Here is a 17,353-nt window from a genome sequence, read left to right as displayed (position 1 = left end):
CAGAAAATGGTGACGTAACAGCGACCTCGTTGTCGCTGTCGCTTAATTGTGAACCAGCCCTAAGGGTACTGTCTCACTATGTCTCGCGATTCCAACCACAATACGACCTGGTCAGGATCGCTGCTACGTCGCTACAGGGTCGCTGGTGAGCTGTCAAACAGTCAGATCTTCCCAACGACCAGTCGCCAGCGACTCGTGTAACGATGCTGTGCTTGGTAACCAGGGTAAATATTGGGTGACTAAGCAAAGCGCTTTGCTTGGTTACCCGATATTTACCCTGGTTACCAGCGTACACCGCTTACAGACTGCCAGCGCTGGCTCCCTGTATACGTAGCTAGGGTACACATCGGGTTACTAAGCAAAGCGCTTTGCTTAGTTACCCGATATTTATCCTGGTTACCAGCGTATGCTGCTTACACAGAGTTGGTGCTCGTTGGTCTCCCACCGTCAAACACGCCGATGTGGGCTGCACAGCGGTAAGCCAACGAGCAAAAAATGAACCAGAAGAGTGTGTAACAATCAGCGATTTCTCAACAGGGGCCAGGTCGCTGCTTAGTGTCCAACACAGCGAGATCGCTGATGAGGTCTCTGGTACATCACCAAATATGTGACTCAGCAGCGATCTCGCTATGTGAGAAGTACCCCTAAGTCTGCTAGCGTTCAGCTAGTCTGGCACACCCTTGGTGTGATTAGCAGATCACTTTATAGACTTTGTATATAGAGAGCCTGGTGTGATCGGTGGCAGCTTTCTGAGAAATGCTACATAGAAAAACTGATTGTAAAGTATCACCCAGTAAACTAAGTGATACATCGTTGGATTCAGGGTTTCTTTGCCTATATCATGCTGCTCCCAGATGAGGTAGTAAAAACCACCTGACAGATTTCCTTTTTAACCTTTTCGCACCAGAGCCTGTTTTTGCCTTCGTGACCGGACCAATTTTTTTATTTCTGACCAGTGTCACTTTGACAGGTTATAACTCTAAAACGCTTCAATGGATCCCGTCAATTCTGAGATTGTTTTTTTATGACATATTGTACTTCAAGATAGTGGAAAAATTAAGACGATATATTTTGTGTTTTTTTGTGACAATATCGAAAATTTGGTAAAAAGTTAGAAAATTTTGCAATTTTCAATTTTTTTATTTTTATGCCCTTAATCCAGAGGGTTATGTCCCACAAAATAGTTAATAAAAAACATTTCCCACATGCCTACTTTACATCCGCGCAATTTTGGAAACATAACTTTTTTTTGTTAGGAAGTTATAAGGGGTCAAAGTTCATCAGCAATTTCTCATTTTTCCAACAAAATTTCCCAAATAATTTTTTTAGGGACCATACCCTATTTTTAGTGACTTTGAGGGGCCTAAGTGACAGAAAATACCCAAAAGTGACACCATTCTGAAAACTACACCCCTCACACTGGTCAAAATCATATCCAAGAAGTTTATTAACCCTTCCAGTTCTTAACAGGAACTAAAGCAATATGGAAGGGAAAAATGAAAATTTTACTTTTTCCCACAAAAATGTAACTTTAGCCACAAATCTTTAATTTTTACAAGGGTAAAAGGAAAAATTGAACCATATAGTTTGTTGTACAATTTCTCCTGAATTCGTTGATACCCTATATGTGCTGGAAAACTACTCTATGGATGCATGGCAGGGCTCAGAAGGCAAGGAGCGTCATTTGGTTTTTGGAATGCAAAACTGTCTGGAATGGATTGCGGACGCCATGTCTCATTTGGAGTCCCCCTGATGTGCCTAAACAGTGGAGCTCCCCCACATGTCACCCCATTTTGTAAACTAGACCCCTTAAGGAATGTATATTGATGTATAATGAGCACTTTAAACCTACAGGTGCTTCACAGAATGTAATAACACTAAACCGTGAAAATTAAAAAATGAAATTTTCCCATAAAAATGTAACTTTAGCCACAAATCTTTAATTTTTACAAGGGTAAAAGGAAAAATTGAACCATATAGTTTGTTGTACAATTTCTCCTGAATGCGTTGATACCCTATATGTGCTGGAAAACTACTCTATGGATGCATGGCAGGGCTCGGAAGGCAAGGAGCGCCATTTGACTTTTGGAGCATGTGTATTCCTAGACTAGTTTGAGGACTCCATTTGCAGAGCTACTAATTGCAATAACAGCAGAATCCCCCCTGAAGTGACCCCTTTGTGGAAATTACACCCCACTGGAAATTCATATTTAGGTTTAATGACAAGTTTCACTCCATCAATTATTTCCAGAAACAAGCACGCAGTGGATGTTTTTAGTGCAAAATTTGCAAATATGCCATAGTAGTGCTCAATATATTGTACCGTGTATAATTTACTATTTCCATGTATTTGAATGATAAAAGGGGATACTTTTATACTATTTAAAAACGTGCTTCTGTGTGGAAGATTTTAAAGCATTCAGTGAGGCATAAGGCTGGTAATGAAGGGCATTGTGGGCAATAATAGCGGGTATCATGTCTCACTCCTCTCTTGGTACATACACGACATCTTCTCTGGGGATTCCTTTTGGTTGCTGATGGTGGAATGAGTGCTATAAAATGTCGCTCAGTCAGTCTTTTGGCATTTTCAGATTCTAATGGATAAGTGGGGCCAAAATTTGCAAAAAGTAAATTTTCGATTACCTTTTCTTGATAATCAATGAAAGTTTCTGAATGTCCTGCTTTTTTATATAACACAAAAGAATTGTATGTGGCAACCTGAAACAAGTGAATGACTAACTTTTTGTACCAGGTGTAGGATTTTCTTGATACCTGGTATGGCTGTAGAACCTGGTCTGCAAGGTCCACACCCCCCATGTATTTGCTGTATTCAATGATTGACACTGGCTTTAGCTTTGGAGTAGTGGACCTTAATTCTTCAACAGCCGTTGTGGCATCTGTGTGGATTGAGCTGAGGATATAAATATCTTTTTTATCCCTATACTTGAGGGCAAGCAGCTTTCCACTGCGAACAGCTCCTGACTGCCCCTTTTGGAACTTTTCGTTCACCAAAGATTGCGGAAACCCCTGACGGTTTTTACGAATGGTCCCACAAGCCCCTATGTTGCATTCAACCAGGCTTTTAAATAGTGGTATGCTGGAGTAGTAATTGTCCACATATAGATTATAGCCTTTTTGTAAAAATGGACTAATCAGTTCCCAAACAATTTTTCCAGATGTCCCCAAATAAGTAGGGCATCCTTGTGGGTTTAGCTGGCTGTCTTTCCCCTCATAAATGCGAAAAGCTGATGTGTATCCAGTTGAGCTCTCGCACATTTTATATAGCTTTATTCCAAACCTTGCCCTCTTAGATGGAATAAATTGTTTGAGGTGCAGTCTTCCTTTGAATTTTACAAGGGACTCATCGATGGAAATGTTTTGTGTTGGGGTGTAGATCCGTAAGAAGGTTTCTGTGAACTCTTCGATGATGGGTCTGAGTTTATATAGTCGGTCATGTTCTGGGGCATTTCTAGGCAGACATTGACTATTGTCATTAAAATGCCAAAATCTCATCAGAATTTCATAGCGACTCCTAGGAATAACGGCAGGAAACATTGGGGTGGCGTAAACAGGGCTGTTGGACCAGTAAGACCGAATACTTGGTTTTTTAACAAGTCCCATGGCAAATGTAAGCCCTAAAAATGTTCTCATTTCAGCACAATTTGTTGGCCTCCATGAATTTGATCTGGCATAATAGGATTGAGGATTCTTGGTGATAAATTGGGAAGCGTATAAGTTTGTTTGCAGGACAATATGCTCTAGCAACCTATCTGTCACAAACAAATTAAAAAAATTAACTGGCCCAAAACCTTCCACCTCCACATTTATACCAGGGTTAGCAGTAAAATCAGGGATGAAAGGGGTAGCTGAATCTGGAGCTTCCCATCTGGGAAATGCTACATCAAAAGGCAAAGCATTTTGTACATTGGCATCCGCCAATTCACTCGTACTAGGGACCTCGCTTGTACTGGCCATCGTTCCCTGATTTGGAGCCGTTTCTCCAGTAGCGCTATTTGCCTCTCTTGTACTGGTTCTGGTCGTTTTTGAGGATGGACCAGACTGACTGCTCATTTCTGAGCCATCACTGGCGCTGCCACTAAAGCCCTCAAAATCCTCATCACTACCTGACTGAACACTTTCCTCACTGTCAGAGCATAAAAGGGCATACACCTGCTCTGCAGTATAAAACAGACGAGCCATTTTATTACTTTTTAGATTTTTATATATATATAATGTACTCAACAGTACGCTACTAACTGATTGACGCTACTGACAGATTAACACTACTGATTGATAAAAATTTATTTTTGATCAATTTTTAATCTTTATATATTACTAAATTATTTATCTAACTTATCTAATCAACTTATATTATACTAAACTATACTTTATTCTATACTACACTATACTGTATTCTATACTATACTGTATTCTATACTGTATTATATACTACACTATACTATATTCTATACTATACTGTATTCTTACTATACTATACTGTATTCTATAATGTATTCTATACTATACTGTATTATATACTGTATTCTATACTACACTATACTGTATTCTATACTATACTGTAATCTATACTGTATTCTATACTATACTGTATTATATACTGTATTATATACTACACTATACTGTATTCTATACTATACTACACTATACTGTATTCTATACTATACTGTATTCTATTCTATACTATACTACACTATACTGTATTCTATGCTATACTATACTGAACATCTACCCTATCTAACCCTATATGCTGCCTAACTGGGAAAAGGGGGAATTGATTTCTATAGATGTAATATGTGGGTTTTTTTACTGTGTGAAAAATCGCTGACTGACAGAGCTCCTGTCAGCAGCACTTGTCACACTGTTTCTCCTCAGATCAGTCACACACGGAGGATCTGAGGTGAAGCAGTGTTTTATACCGGCAGATCGCCCAGGCAAGTTTGTAACTACAACAAACTTTCCCAGCGATCGTTTTCATTGGTTAGCGCGGCGCTGACGTCACCAGGACCTGAACCAATCAGATCCTGGTGAGGTCAGGGGTCGCAGCTAGCGTCCTGCACCGGAATGCCGGCGCTTACAGGTACCATACGGTCACGATCGCTGCAAAACCGCGGACCGTTCATAAACGTTGGCGCTGCACAAAGCCCAGCAAGCGCCGACGTTTATATACCGTCCGCGGTCGGGAAGAGGTTAAAGAGGTTCTTCAAGAATGTAATAAAATTGCCCCCGTTATGTAATTCAAGCAGCAGCTTATTCTATGTACATGTCAGGACGTGCTGCTGTCTGAAGAAACACAGCCGCCAGATCTGTGCCTCAACTGTCAGGAGCAGGATTGTAAGTATTCTTATCTCTATGAGCTAAGAAGTGTGTGACAGGAGAAGAAATCTATCTTCTCTATCCTCGGCTGATTGAGCGCAGACAGCTTCTGTCAGTTGAGACACAGGAAGTTAGGAGCTGTGTTTCTTCAGACTCAGCCCTTCTATGCTGACTGGGACAAAATGCCATTTGTTTATGTGACATGGGCCATTTCATCACATTCTTCATTCATCACATTCTTACAGAGATTTTAAGCAATTAAATTGGATAATGCATGGAAAATCACTTTATTTAATACCCTTCTCTCTTGTTGTGTTTTTAGAACTGGCTGGACCACTCCTCAGAATAAACTTTTCAATAAGATTTTGAAAGCTCTACAAGCTGATCGTCTGGCTCGACTTGCTAACGATGGTGTAAGTGTAATGTTTTTTATTGTTCCCTTAACACTAGAACTACTGGACTTGTGACACCTATATAGAAATACATAGTGCAAAGTAGTCAAAATGACTACCTCAGTAGTTCTAGTGTTAAACATGTCCTCAGATAATACTACATTGTAAACCGTTCCTTTTAATGAGGATGGAATAATAATCTTGTACTCACATTTTACAGGCCGTTAATGAGCCAGTACTTCGGAGGATCTCCGTAGATAAGTGTGCTCGCCGTGTACGACAAGCTTTAGCGTCAGTAGCTTGGGACACAAAGTTGGTTCAGTGGCTGCATACTACCCTCGTGGAAACTCTTAGCTTGCCCTTACTAGCTGCTTATCTTGATGCATTGCAGACATTGAAAGGAAAGGTAACTGATTTGTTGGCTCTTTAGACTTGTGTGTAAATTAAAAAACTTTCCATTGTTACATTTTCCTATGTAGTGGGACATTTGTAAAATAATGGTGGTTTAGGGGTATGTGCTTTGTATTTATCCTCTGTACCCTCTTCAGATTCCTGCACTTATTGACCGCATGCTCCTGGCCTCCACCGTAAGGGCTGGAGGCGCTAGCGCAGAAGCATTATCTTTGCTGTTGAAGAGACCATGGGACCCTGCAGTTGGAGTATTGTCTCATAACAAACCTGTAAGTTTGTTTTCTGCGGATTTGCCTCTTCTATTGTTGGATCCTGTGTCATCAGTATTTTATATATTGTGTTTTCTTTTTTCTTTGTCGCTCCATTGGGAGACCCAGACAATTGGGTGTATAGCTTCTGCCTCCGGAGGCCACACAAAGTATTACACTTAAAAGTGTAAACCCCTCCCCTCTGCCTATACATCACGGGTTCCTCAGTTTTTATGCTTTGTGCGAAGGAGGCACACATGCACGCAAGCTCCACAATTTAGTCAGCAGCAGCTGCTGACTTTATCGGATGGAAGAAAAGAGGGCCCCTAACAGGGCCCCCGGCATGCTCCCTTCTCACCCCACTCTGGTCGGCGGTGCTGTTAAGGTTGAGGTACCCATTGCGGGTACAGAGGCTGGAGCCCACATGCTGTTTTCCTTCCCCATCCCTTAGGGGCTCTGGGTGAAGTGGGATCCTAACCGGTCACCAGGCACTGGGACCGTGCTCCCTCCGCAGCCCCTGGGGGAATCTGCTGGACAGGAGCCGGGTATCATCAGGGACAGGGCCCTGCTACTCTGAGGTACTCTGTGTCCCCTTGGGGACGGCGCATAGAGCGCCTGTGTAATGGACGCTGCAGCAGCTGCTGGGTGTGTTGGTGCACCGGGACTACCGCGCTGACCGCGCTTGTTTGCCGGCTGCGCTTATAACTTTAGTCCCCGGCTTTTGCGGCCTAGTACCGCATACTCCCGCCCCCAAGCCTGCCAGTCAGGGGTAAGGGCGGGACGCTGCACTGGACGTCAGCGCTGAGGGCTGGAGCATACTTAGTATCCTCCTCCCCCCTCACTGAGCACCGTGGGGCACCAGATTCCCGCACTTTCTGAGGCACGCCCACGGCTCCCTCCTCCTCTCAGAACGCTGGCAGCCATTCCTATAAGCACTTCTGACGCTGGAGAACTTCAGAGACGAGCTCCAACAGCTCTGGGAGACCCAGGCAGGGAATCTGGTGGTCACACAACCGCTTAAGGTGCTGGCCCCCCTGGGTGCCGAAGTGTATATTTATATGCTATATTGTATACATTTACTTTGTACGGCCGCACTATTGCTCTTGGCTATATACCCTCACTGATTGCTCTGAGGAGACAACAGCATGTCGTCCGCAAAAAGCAAGGGTGCCAAGGCACAGGCTTACTTTGCAACCTGTACCTCATGTGCGGCTATGCTACCTGCAGGTTCCACCTACCCTCTGTGTGCAATGCTCGGCCCCGGTGACACTCAGCAGGAGCCTCAGCCACTGGTGGGACCCTCAGCCCAGTTGGAACCACCTGCTGCTACTGTCCAGGTGACAGGGACAGAGTTTGGAGTATTTGCTGACAAACTTTCTGAGTCTATGGATAGATGGTCTGCTAAGATACTAGAAGCTTTGCAGTCCAGACAGGTAACACCGGCCCCGGGCACTGTTCAATCATTGCCCCCAGGCCCCCCTCGGTTGGAGCAGCAAAGTGCTCCTGGGGCGACTCATAGGTCCCACGGTGAGGACTCCGACACGGACCGCAGTCCCAGACCGGCTAAGCGGGCTCGCTGGGAGCTTCCCTCGACTTCATCTCACTGTTCAGGGTCTCAGCATGAGGACTCTCTAGAGGATGAAGCGGATGTGGCAGATCAGGACTCTGATCCTGACACGGCTCTCAACCTTGATACGCCTGAGGGGGACGCCATAGTAAACGACCTTATAGCGTCCATCAATCAGGTGTTAGAACTTTCTCCTCCAGCTCTTCCGATTGAGGAGCCAGTTTCCCAGCAGGAGAAATTCCGCTTTAGGTTTCCCAAACGTACACGGAGTGCGTTTCTTGATCACTCCGACTTCAGGGATACAGTCGAGAAACACCGAGCTTTTCCGGATAAGCGCTTTACTAAGCGCCTTAATGACACACGTTACCCCTTCCCCCCTGACGTAGTCAAGGGTTGGGCTCAGTGTCCCAAGGTGGATCCTCCAGTCTCTAGACTGGCGGCTAGATCCATAGTTGCAGTGGAAGATGGTGCATCTCTCAAGGATGCCACTGACAGGCAGATAGAGCTCTGGATGAAATCCATCTATGAAGCTATAGGCGCGTCCTTTGCTCCGGCATTCGCAGCCGTCTGGGCACTCCAAGCTATCTCAGCTTGTCAGTCTGAGATTAATAAAGTCACACGTGCCTCTACTCCGCAGGTTCTGTCCCTAACCTCTCAGGCGTCGGCGTTTGCGTCCTACGCCATGAATGCTGTCCTGGACTCTGCGAGCCGTACGGCGGTAGCATCCGCCAATTCAGTGGCAGTCCGCAGGGCCATGTGGCTACGTGAATCGAAGGCAGACACTGCTTCCAAAAAGTTCTTAACCGGTTTGCCATTTTCTGGCGACCGCCTGTTTGGCGAGCGATTGGATAAAATCATTAAACAATCCAAGGGAAAGGACTCGTCCTTACCCCAGTCCAAACCAAACAGACCTCAACAACGGAAGGTACAATCGAGGTTTCGGTCCTTTCGGCCCTCAGCCAGGTCTCAATTCTCCTCGTCCAACAGGCCACAGAAAGGTCAGAGGAACTCTGATTCATGGCGGTCTAAGTCACGTCCTAAAAAGACCGCCGGAGGAACCGCTCCCAAAGCGGCCTCCTCATGACTTTCGGCCTCCCCAAACCGCATCCTCGGTCGGTGGCAGGCTCTCCCGCTTTTGCGACGCCTGGTTGCCACATGTCCAAGACCGATGGGTGAGAGACATTCTGTCTCACGGTTACAGGATAGAGTTCAGCTCTCGTCCTCCGACTCGTTTCTTCAGAACATCTCCGCCCCCCGAGCGAGCCGATGCTCTTCTTCAGGCGGTGAGCACTCTGAAGGCAGAAGGAGTGGTGATCCCGGTTCCCCTTCAGCAACGGGGTCACGGTTTTTACTCCAACTTGTTTGTGGTACCAAAAAAGGACGGATCATTCCGTCCCGTTCTGGACCTCAAACTGCTCAACAGACACGTGAAAACCAGGCGGTTCCGGATGGAATCCCTCCGCTCCGTCATCGCCTCGATGTCCCAAGGAGACTTCCTAGCATCAATCGACATCAGGGATGCTTATCTCCACGTGCCGATTGCACCAGAGCATCAGCGCTTCCTGCGTTTCGCCATTGGGGACGAACATCTTCAGTTCGTGGCACTGCCTTTCGGCCTGGCGACAGCCCCACGGGTATTCACCAAGATCATGGCAACAGTGGTAGCAGTCCTACACTCTCAGGGACACTCGGTGATCCCTTACTTAGACGATCTTCTTGTCAAGGCCCCCTCTCGGGTGGCATGCCAACACAGCCTGAACATTGCTCTGGAAACTCTCCAGAGATTTGGGTGGATCATCAATTTCCCAAAGTCAACATTGACACCGACTCAATCGCTGTCATATCTCGAGATGGAGTTTCATACTCTCTCAGCGATAGTGAAACTTCCGCTGGACAAACAGCGTTCACTACAAACAGGGGTGCAATCTCTCCTTCGAGACCAGTCGCACCCCTTGAGGCGCCTCATGCACTTCCTAGGGAAGATGGTGGCAGCAATGGAGGCAGTTCCATTTGCGCAGTTTCATCTGCGTCCACTCCAATGGGACATTCTCCGCAAGTGGGACAGGAAGTCGAGGTCCCTCGACAGGAACGTCTCCCTTTCTCGGGCGACCAAGGCCTCCCTTCAGTGGTGGCTTCTTCCCACTTCCTTGTCGAAGGGGAAATCATTCCTGCCCCCATCCTGGGCTGTGGTCACGACGGACGCGAGTCTGTCAGGGTGGGGAGCGGTCTTCCTCCACCACAGGGCTCAGGGTACCTGGACTCAGCCAGAGTCCTCCCTTCAGATCAATGTTCTGGAGATAAGGGCAGTGTATCTAGCCCTAAAGGCGTTCCAGCCGTGGCTGGAGGGCAGGCAGATCCGAATTCAGTCGGACAACGCCACGGCGGTGGCATACATCAACCACCAAGGTGGCACACGCAGTCGGCAAGCCTTCCAGGAAGTTCGGCGGATTCTGCTGTGGGTGGAAGCCACAGCCTCCACCATCTCCGCAGTTCACATCCCGGGCGTAGAAAACTGGGAAGCAGACTTTCTCAGTCGTCAGGGCATGGACGCAGGGGAATGGTCTCTTCACCCGGACGTGTTTCAAGAGATCTGTTGCCGCTGGGGGAAGCCGGATGTCGACCTCATGGCGTCCCGGCACAACAACAAGGTCCCGGCATTCATGGCACGGTCTCAAGATCACAGAGCTCTGGCGGCAGACGCATTAGTCCAGGATTGGTCGCAGTTTCGACTGCCTTATGTATTTCCTCCTCTGGCACTGCTGCCCAGAGTGTTACGCAAGATCAGGTCCGACTGCCGCCGCGCCATCCTCATCGCCCCAGACTGGCCGAGGAGGTCGTGGTACCCGGATCTGTGGCATCTCACGGTGGGTCAACCGTGGGCACTACCAGACCGACCAGACTTGCTGTCTCAAGGGCCATTTTTCCATCTGAATTCTGCGGCCCTCAACCTGACTGTGTGGCCATTGAGTCCTGGATCCTAGCGTCTTCAGGGTTATCTCAAGAGGTCATTGCCACTATGAGACAGGCCAGGAAACCAACGTCCGCCAAGATCTACCACAGGACGTGGAGGATCTTCTTATCCTGGTGCTCTGATCAGGGTTTTACTCCCTGGCCGTTTGCCTTACCCACTTTTCTGTCCTTCCTTCAATCTGGACTGGAAAAGGGTTTGTCGCTCAGCTCTCTTAAGGGACAAGTCTCGGCGCTCTCTGTGTTTTTTCAAAAGCGTCTAGCCAGGCTTCCGCAGGTACGCACGTTCCTGCAGGGGGTTTGCCACATAGTCCCTCCTTACAAGCGTCCGCTAGAACCCTGGGATCTGAACAGGGTGCTAACGGCTCTTCAGAAACCACCTTTCGAGCCAATGAAAGATATTTCTCTTTCACGCCTTTCGCAGAAGGTGGTCTTCCTAGTGGCAGTCACATCACTTCGGAGAGTGTCTGAGCTAGCTGCTCTGTCATGCAAAGCCCCCTTCCTGGTGTTTCACCAGGACAAGGTGGTTCTGCGTCCGGTTCCGGAGTTTCTCCCTAAGGTGGTATCCCCTTTTCATCTCAATCAGGATATCTCCTTACCTTCTTTTTGCCCTCATCCAGTTCACCAATGTGAAAAGGATTTGCACTTGTTAGATCTAGTGAGAGCACTCCGGCTCTACATTTCCCGCACGGCGCCCCTGCGCCGCTCGGATTCGCTCTTTGTCCTTGTCGCTGGCCAGCGTAAAGGGTCGCAGGCTTCCAAGTCAACCTTGGCCCGATGGATCAAGGAACCAATTCATGAAGCCTATCGCTCTTCTGGGCTTCAGGTTCCTTCAGGGCTGAAAGCCCATTCCACCAGAGCCGTGGGTGCGTCCTGGGCTTTGCGGCACCAGGCTACGGCTCAGCAGGTGTGTCAGGCAGCTACCTGGTCGAGTCTGCACACTTTCACGAAACACTATCAGGTGCATACCTACGCTTCGGCAGATGCCAGCCTAGGTAGGCGAGTCCTTCAGGCGGCGGTTGCCCACCTGTAGGAATGGGGCCGTTTTACGGCTCTTTTAACGAGGTATTCTTTTACCCACCCAGGGACTGCTTTTGGACGTCCCAATTGTCTGGGTCTCCCAATGGAGCGACAAAGAAGAAGGGAATTTTGTTTACTTACCGAAAATTCCTTTTCTTCTAGCTCCAATTGGGAGACCCAGCACCCGCCCCTGTTCCCTTCGGGCTGTTGTTCTTTGTGTACACATGTTGTTCATGTTGAATTGTTCTTTTGGTTCATGGTTTCAGTTCTCCGAACATCCTTCGGATTGAATTTACCTTAGACCAATTTATAAGCTTCCTCCTTACTGCTTTTGCACCAAAACTGAGGAGCCCGTGATGCACGGGGGGGTGTATAGGCAGAGGGGAGGGCTTTACACTTTTAAGTGTAATACTTTTGTGTGGCCTCCGGAGGCAGAAGCTATACACCCAATTGTCTGGGTCTCCCAATTGGAGCTAGAAGAAAAGGAATTTACGGTAAGTAAACAAAATTCCCTTCTTTTTTTTTGCCTCCATAGAGCAAGCTTCCAGGTTCTCCACTCATTCTTATTGCTCCATCAGGACCCACAAATTCCATATTTCCCACATCACGGAGACACAGATTCTGGCAGTCCCAGCTCTCTTGCCTGGCCAAGGTTCGTTTTGTATAATGTTTTGCTCTACACTATCTTGTTTAGGATAATTTTAAATGATAATTGCATTTTTGTACTCAACAAAAATCCCTTTGCTTTATTTCCCAATGATACAAACAAGAAAATGTATGATTTTGTGTTTTATTCATTTTTTTTTTTTTTTTAAATCTTTGCTCTCTATTTTCTTTGTCATGGGAGCTGATCTGTTTAAATGAACCGACCAGTTGCACTAAAGCTGGTGTCACACACAACGACAACGACGTCGCTGCTACGTCACCATTTTCTGTGACGTTGCAGCGACGTCGCTGTCGCTGTGTGTGACATCCAGCAACGACCTGGCCCCTGCTGTGAGGTCGCCGGTCGTTGCTGAATGTCCAGCTTCATTTTTTGGTCGTCACTCTCCCGCTGTGACACACACATCGCTGTGTGTGACAGCGAGAGAGCGACGAAATGAAGCGAGCAGGCAGCAGGAGCCAGCATCTGGCAGCTGCGGTAAGCTGTAACCAGCGTAAACATCGGGTAACCAAGGGAAGACCTTTCCCTGGTTACCCGATATTTACCTTCGTTACCAGCCTCCGCCCTTGCTGCCAGTGCCGGCTCCTGCTCTGTGCACATGTGGCTGCAGTACACATCGGGTAATTAACCCGATGTATATTGTAGCAAGGAGAGCAAGGAGCCAGCGCTAAGCAGTGTGCGCGGCTCCGTGCTCTCTGCACTGTGACATGTAGCTGCAGTACACATCGGGTTAATTAACCCGATGTGTACTGTACCTAGGAGAGCAAAGAGCCAGCGCTAAGCAGTGTGCGCGGCTCCCTGCTCTCTGCACATGTAGCACAGTGACGTTATGATCGCTGCTGCGTCGCTGTGTTTGACAGCTAAGCAGCGATCATAACAGCGACTTACAAGGTCGCTGTTACGTCACAGAAAATGGTGACGTAACAGCGACGTCGTTGTCGCTGTCGCTTAGTGTGAACCCAGCTTAAACAGTGAACAATTGGTACTACTTACAGATCAGTGGTCATTTTAAAAGCCTATTTACACAGGCGGCAACAATGGGCAATGAAAGATGTGTAATACATATAGTAGGCTGCCATTGTTCTCAGCAGAGCGAGTCTGTTTAAGCAGGCTGATTTGTAACAGAGAGCAATGATTTTCAACCCTGCTTAAAAACCCTTTCACAATAAGGTGCATTTAAATTGAAAGATTATGTCAATGAGTGATCGCTATCTCTGCTGTGAGATGCCGAGGGCAGAAGTACTAGAGAACAGGTATGTTTCCCCTCAGTTATTTCATATGCCTCCATGTACTGACTGTGGAGCAGTCTGCCCATGCAAGCAATAAGTTAGTCACTGAAGCCTATTTATTTCAGTGTAATTTTGGGCTTGGTTTTTCCTGGAGCAATCAGTAGGAATGGCAGTGGGACTGGTTGCTCCCTTCTCCACATTCAATCCAGGTTTTGATTCCTCACTGGATCAGCTGAAATAATCAGGAGGCATTCAGTACAAGGAGACTGCTGAGGAGAGCAGTACAGGCTCATGGCTGCTGGTGCTGAGAGTCCATACCTCCGCTTGCTGTGCTGAGGAACCGACACAGTAAGAGAATACTGTTTTGTTTGTTACATAGGTTTATTTTGTAGTTAGCATTCTGTTGTTAGTTAGTGGCCACACGGCCTTAGCCGTTTATTTCTTTATCGTTCCTTTGGGAGACCCAAACCTTGGGTGTATAGCTTCTGCCTCCGGAGGATACACAAAGTACTACACCTAAAAGGTGTAGCTCCTCCCTCTGAGCCTATACACCCCCTGGCCAACCAGTCATAACCAGTTCGCTTTGTGTTCAGGAGGCATACATGCACACATGCGTTCATATGATTTTTTCTTTTTTTCCCTTTTTTTGGAAGAAGATTGAAGAAATGCGGGTCCACGTCTGGACCCCCGGCATGTCCCTTCTCACCCCACTGTGTCGGCGGTGTTGTAAGGTTGATTATCCAAGGCTGGAGCCTTACATGCCGTGCTCCTTCACCATCCCCTCTGGGCTCTGGATTGAAGTGGGAGCCAGCACGGTCTCCATGCCTGGCAGGAGACCGGTCTCCATCCACAGCCCCTTGAGGACCCTGTTGGACCGGAGCACTCACCCCCAGGGACCGGGCCCTGCGTCTCAGCTTACCTTGAGACGTTTATATTTTGGGGGTCCCTGTTCTTTATGTGTGGGTAGAGTGTGTTTACTGTGTCTTTACTGTGCTTTTTGACATTTCCGGCGGGTCCTCTGGTTTTTCGCCCGAGAACCGCGCCGATGGTTCCTGCGCGTCGGCCGCGCTGCTCAAATTTAGGCCCCGGCTTCGCCGGAGGCCTAGTTTCGATTTCCTGCCCTCGCATGTCACTCATGCAGAGGGACAGGCATGGCCCCTCCCGGCGGCCGTCCTGCACAGGGGAGGGACTCTCCCCACTGCTTGGGTGCGACTCCCCCTCTGCAGGCCTCTATAGCTTTCCAGATCCGCCCTTTCATACAGGGACGCCTCTGTCCCGCCCCCTCTCTTCGCTCTGGCGGCCATTTTCTTCACTCTGTTCTGGTGTCCGGCACTCTGCACCCCTGCCGAGGTGCTGTGCATTGGGGGTCCGGGCTTCAGTATCTGGAGGGCACACAACACCGCTCCAGCGGTCTGGTAAGCCACAGCCGGTCTCCGGTTGTGGACCTCTGCTATGTTCTCCCTGGGAATCACTCCCTTTATAGAAGCCGTTTTTCCTCCACTCAGGCAGCATGTCTCACACAAGGAGCAAGGCTCCAAAGCTTTATGCTGTATGTGCTGCATGTAAGCTTCCGCTGCCTGAAGCAAGCACCTATCCACATTGTGAGGTTTGCTCTAACTTGGAGGTGCCACGGCCTGGGGTCTCGGCTCCAGTGGTCTCTCAGGCTGCTCCTGCACCTGTGACTGAACCCCCGGCCTGGGTAGAGTCTTTTTCTAGGTCTATCTCCCAGTCATTTGCTGAGTCCATGGGACTTTTGTCCAGGACTTTGATGAATATGCATCAGCCCCCTTCACAGGGTGCCTCTAATGCTCTTGATAAGGGGCCTTTAGGACTGGAGCTCACAGAGGATTCATCATCAGGGCACGGACCCTGTCCGTCTAAGAGGCGCCGTGGGTTTCCCTCTCCCTCCTCATCCCGTGGCTCTGATTCAAGGGCTGAGGACTCGCAGGACGAGGAGGATGCCTATACAGGGGGCTCGGAGGCTAACTCCATGTGCCCCATTGACCCTTCCGAGGGTGACTCAGACATTAGTGACTTGATTGCTTCCATTAATTCTGTACTGGATCTCAATCCGCCAGTATCAGAAGAGCAGCCCTCTCTGGCAGAAAAGCACCAGTTTACCTCGCCGAAGAGAGTAAAGAGTGTGTTCTTTAACCACTCCAGTTTTCAGGCCGCTGTGACCAAACCCAGGGCCTGTCCTGACAAACGCTTCCCAAAGCGTGGTTCTGATGACCGTTTTCCTTTTCCACCTGAGGTGGTCAAGGAGTGGGCTCACTCCCCAAAGGTAGACCCCCCGGTGTCTAGGCTCTCAGCCCGGACCGTTGTGTCGGTGGCTGATGGCACTTCCCTTAAGGATGCCGCTGATCGTCAGATTGACCTTCTAGCCAAATCCGTGTATGAAGCGGCGGGGGCCGCGTTTTCCCCAGCTTTTGCAGCAGTGTGGGCCCTCAAAGCAATCTCTGCTAGTCTGGAGGAGATGCGTTCCCTCACCAAGGACTCTATGCCCGAGATGGTTGCCTTAACCTCTCAAGCTTCAGCTTTTTCTTCTTATGCCATGTCTGCCATGCTAGAGGCTTCTCACCGCACTGCGGTGGCTTCGGCTAATTCACTCGTTATCCGCAGGATCTTGTGGCTTCGAGAGTGGAAGGCGGATGCTTCTTCAAAGAAGTACCTTGCTGGGCTCCCTTTTGCTGGTTGCCGGCTGTTCGGTGAACAGCTGGATGAAATTATTAAAGAGGCTACTGGCGGGAAGAGTACTTCCATGCCAAAAACCAAGACCAGGAAACCTGCCCAGGGTAGGTTTCAGTCGAGGGTTCGTTCCTCCAACTGGTCGTCCTCTAAGCCCTCCGCCTCGTCCGCTACCTCAGCCAAGGACCAGAAATCCAGCTGGCGCTCCAGGGCGCGTCCGCAGAAGACAGCAGGAGGTTCTGCAACTAAGGCAGCCTCCTCGTGACTCTCTGTCCGATCCAGCCACATCCTTAGTCGGTGGCAGGCTCTCCCACTTTGGTGACGCTTGGTTTCAACATGTCTCCGATCAGTGGGTGAGAGATATCATCTCCCATGGCTACAGGATAGAATTTTCTTCCAGTCCGCCAAACAGATTTTTTCTCTCAACTCCCCCCTGCTCCAGGGCCGCCGCCTTTTCACAGGCAGTGGCAGCCTTGCAGGCCAACGGAGTAATTGTGCCAGTTCCCGCCCGGGAACGGTTCAGAGGTTTTTACTCAAACCTCTTCCTAGTTCCCAAAAAGAACGGTACCTTCAGGCCCATCCTGGATCTCAAGCTTCTCAACAAGCATGTTCGGGTGCGGCACTTTCGCATGGAGTCCCTGCGTTCAGTCATTGCCTCGATGTCCCAAGGGGATTTCCTGGCGTCCATCGACATCAGAGATGCCTATCTGCATGTGCCCATTGCAGTTTCTCACCAGCGTTGGCTACGCTTTGCAATAGGAGACGATCATTTCCAATTCGTGGCTCTCCCCTTCGGGTTAGCCACGGCCCCTCGGGTTTTCACCAAGGTCATG

At 48.6% G+C, this 17,353-nt stretch overlaps 1 protein-coding gene across 4 annotated transcripts in view; it reads left to right on the top strand.

Annotated features, from left to right (window-relative positions):
- KANSL3 (KAT8 regulatory NSL complex subunit 3) overlaps positions 1 to 17,353 on the top strand; it is a 314,370-nt gene that overhangs the window by 124,719 nt on the left and 172,298 nt on the right. For all 4 annotated transcript variants that reach the window (XR_012753077.1, XM_075346203.1, XM_075346204.1 and 1 more), the window contains 4 exons: positions 5,657 to 5,747; positions 5,947 to 6,132; positions 6,275 to 6,406; positions 12,475 to 12,591. Coding sequence is in view for 3 of the 4 variants with exons in the window: in XM_075346203.1 (XP_075202318.1) it covers positions 5,657 to 5,747; positions 5,947 to 6,132; positions 6,275 to 6,406; positions 12,475 to 12,591 (526 nt within the window). In the remaining variant the exon portion in view is untranslated. The remainder of the gene's footprint in view (positions 1 to 5,656; positions 5,748 to 5,946; positions 6,133 to 6,274; positions 6,407 to 12,474; positions 12,592 to 17,353) is intronic.

Source organism: Anomaloglossus baeobatrachus, chromosome 4 (genome assembly GCF_048569485.1).
Source record: "Anomaloglossus baeobatrachus isolate aAnoBae1 chromosome 4, aAnoBae1.hap1, whole genome shotgun sequence".
NCBI classification, from domain to species: domain Eukaryota; kingdom Metazoa; phylum Chordata; class Amphibia; order Anura; family Aromobatidae; genus Anomaloglossus; species Anomaloglossus baeobatrachus.
The sequence above is the reverse complement of the archived record's forward strand: the minus strand, read 5'-3'. Positions and strand labels throughout refer to the sequence as shown.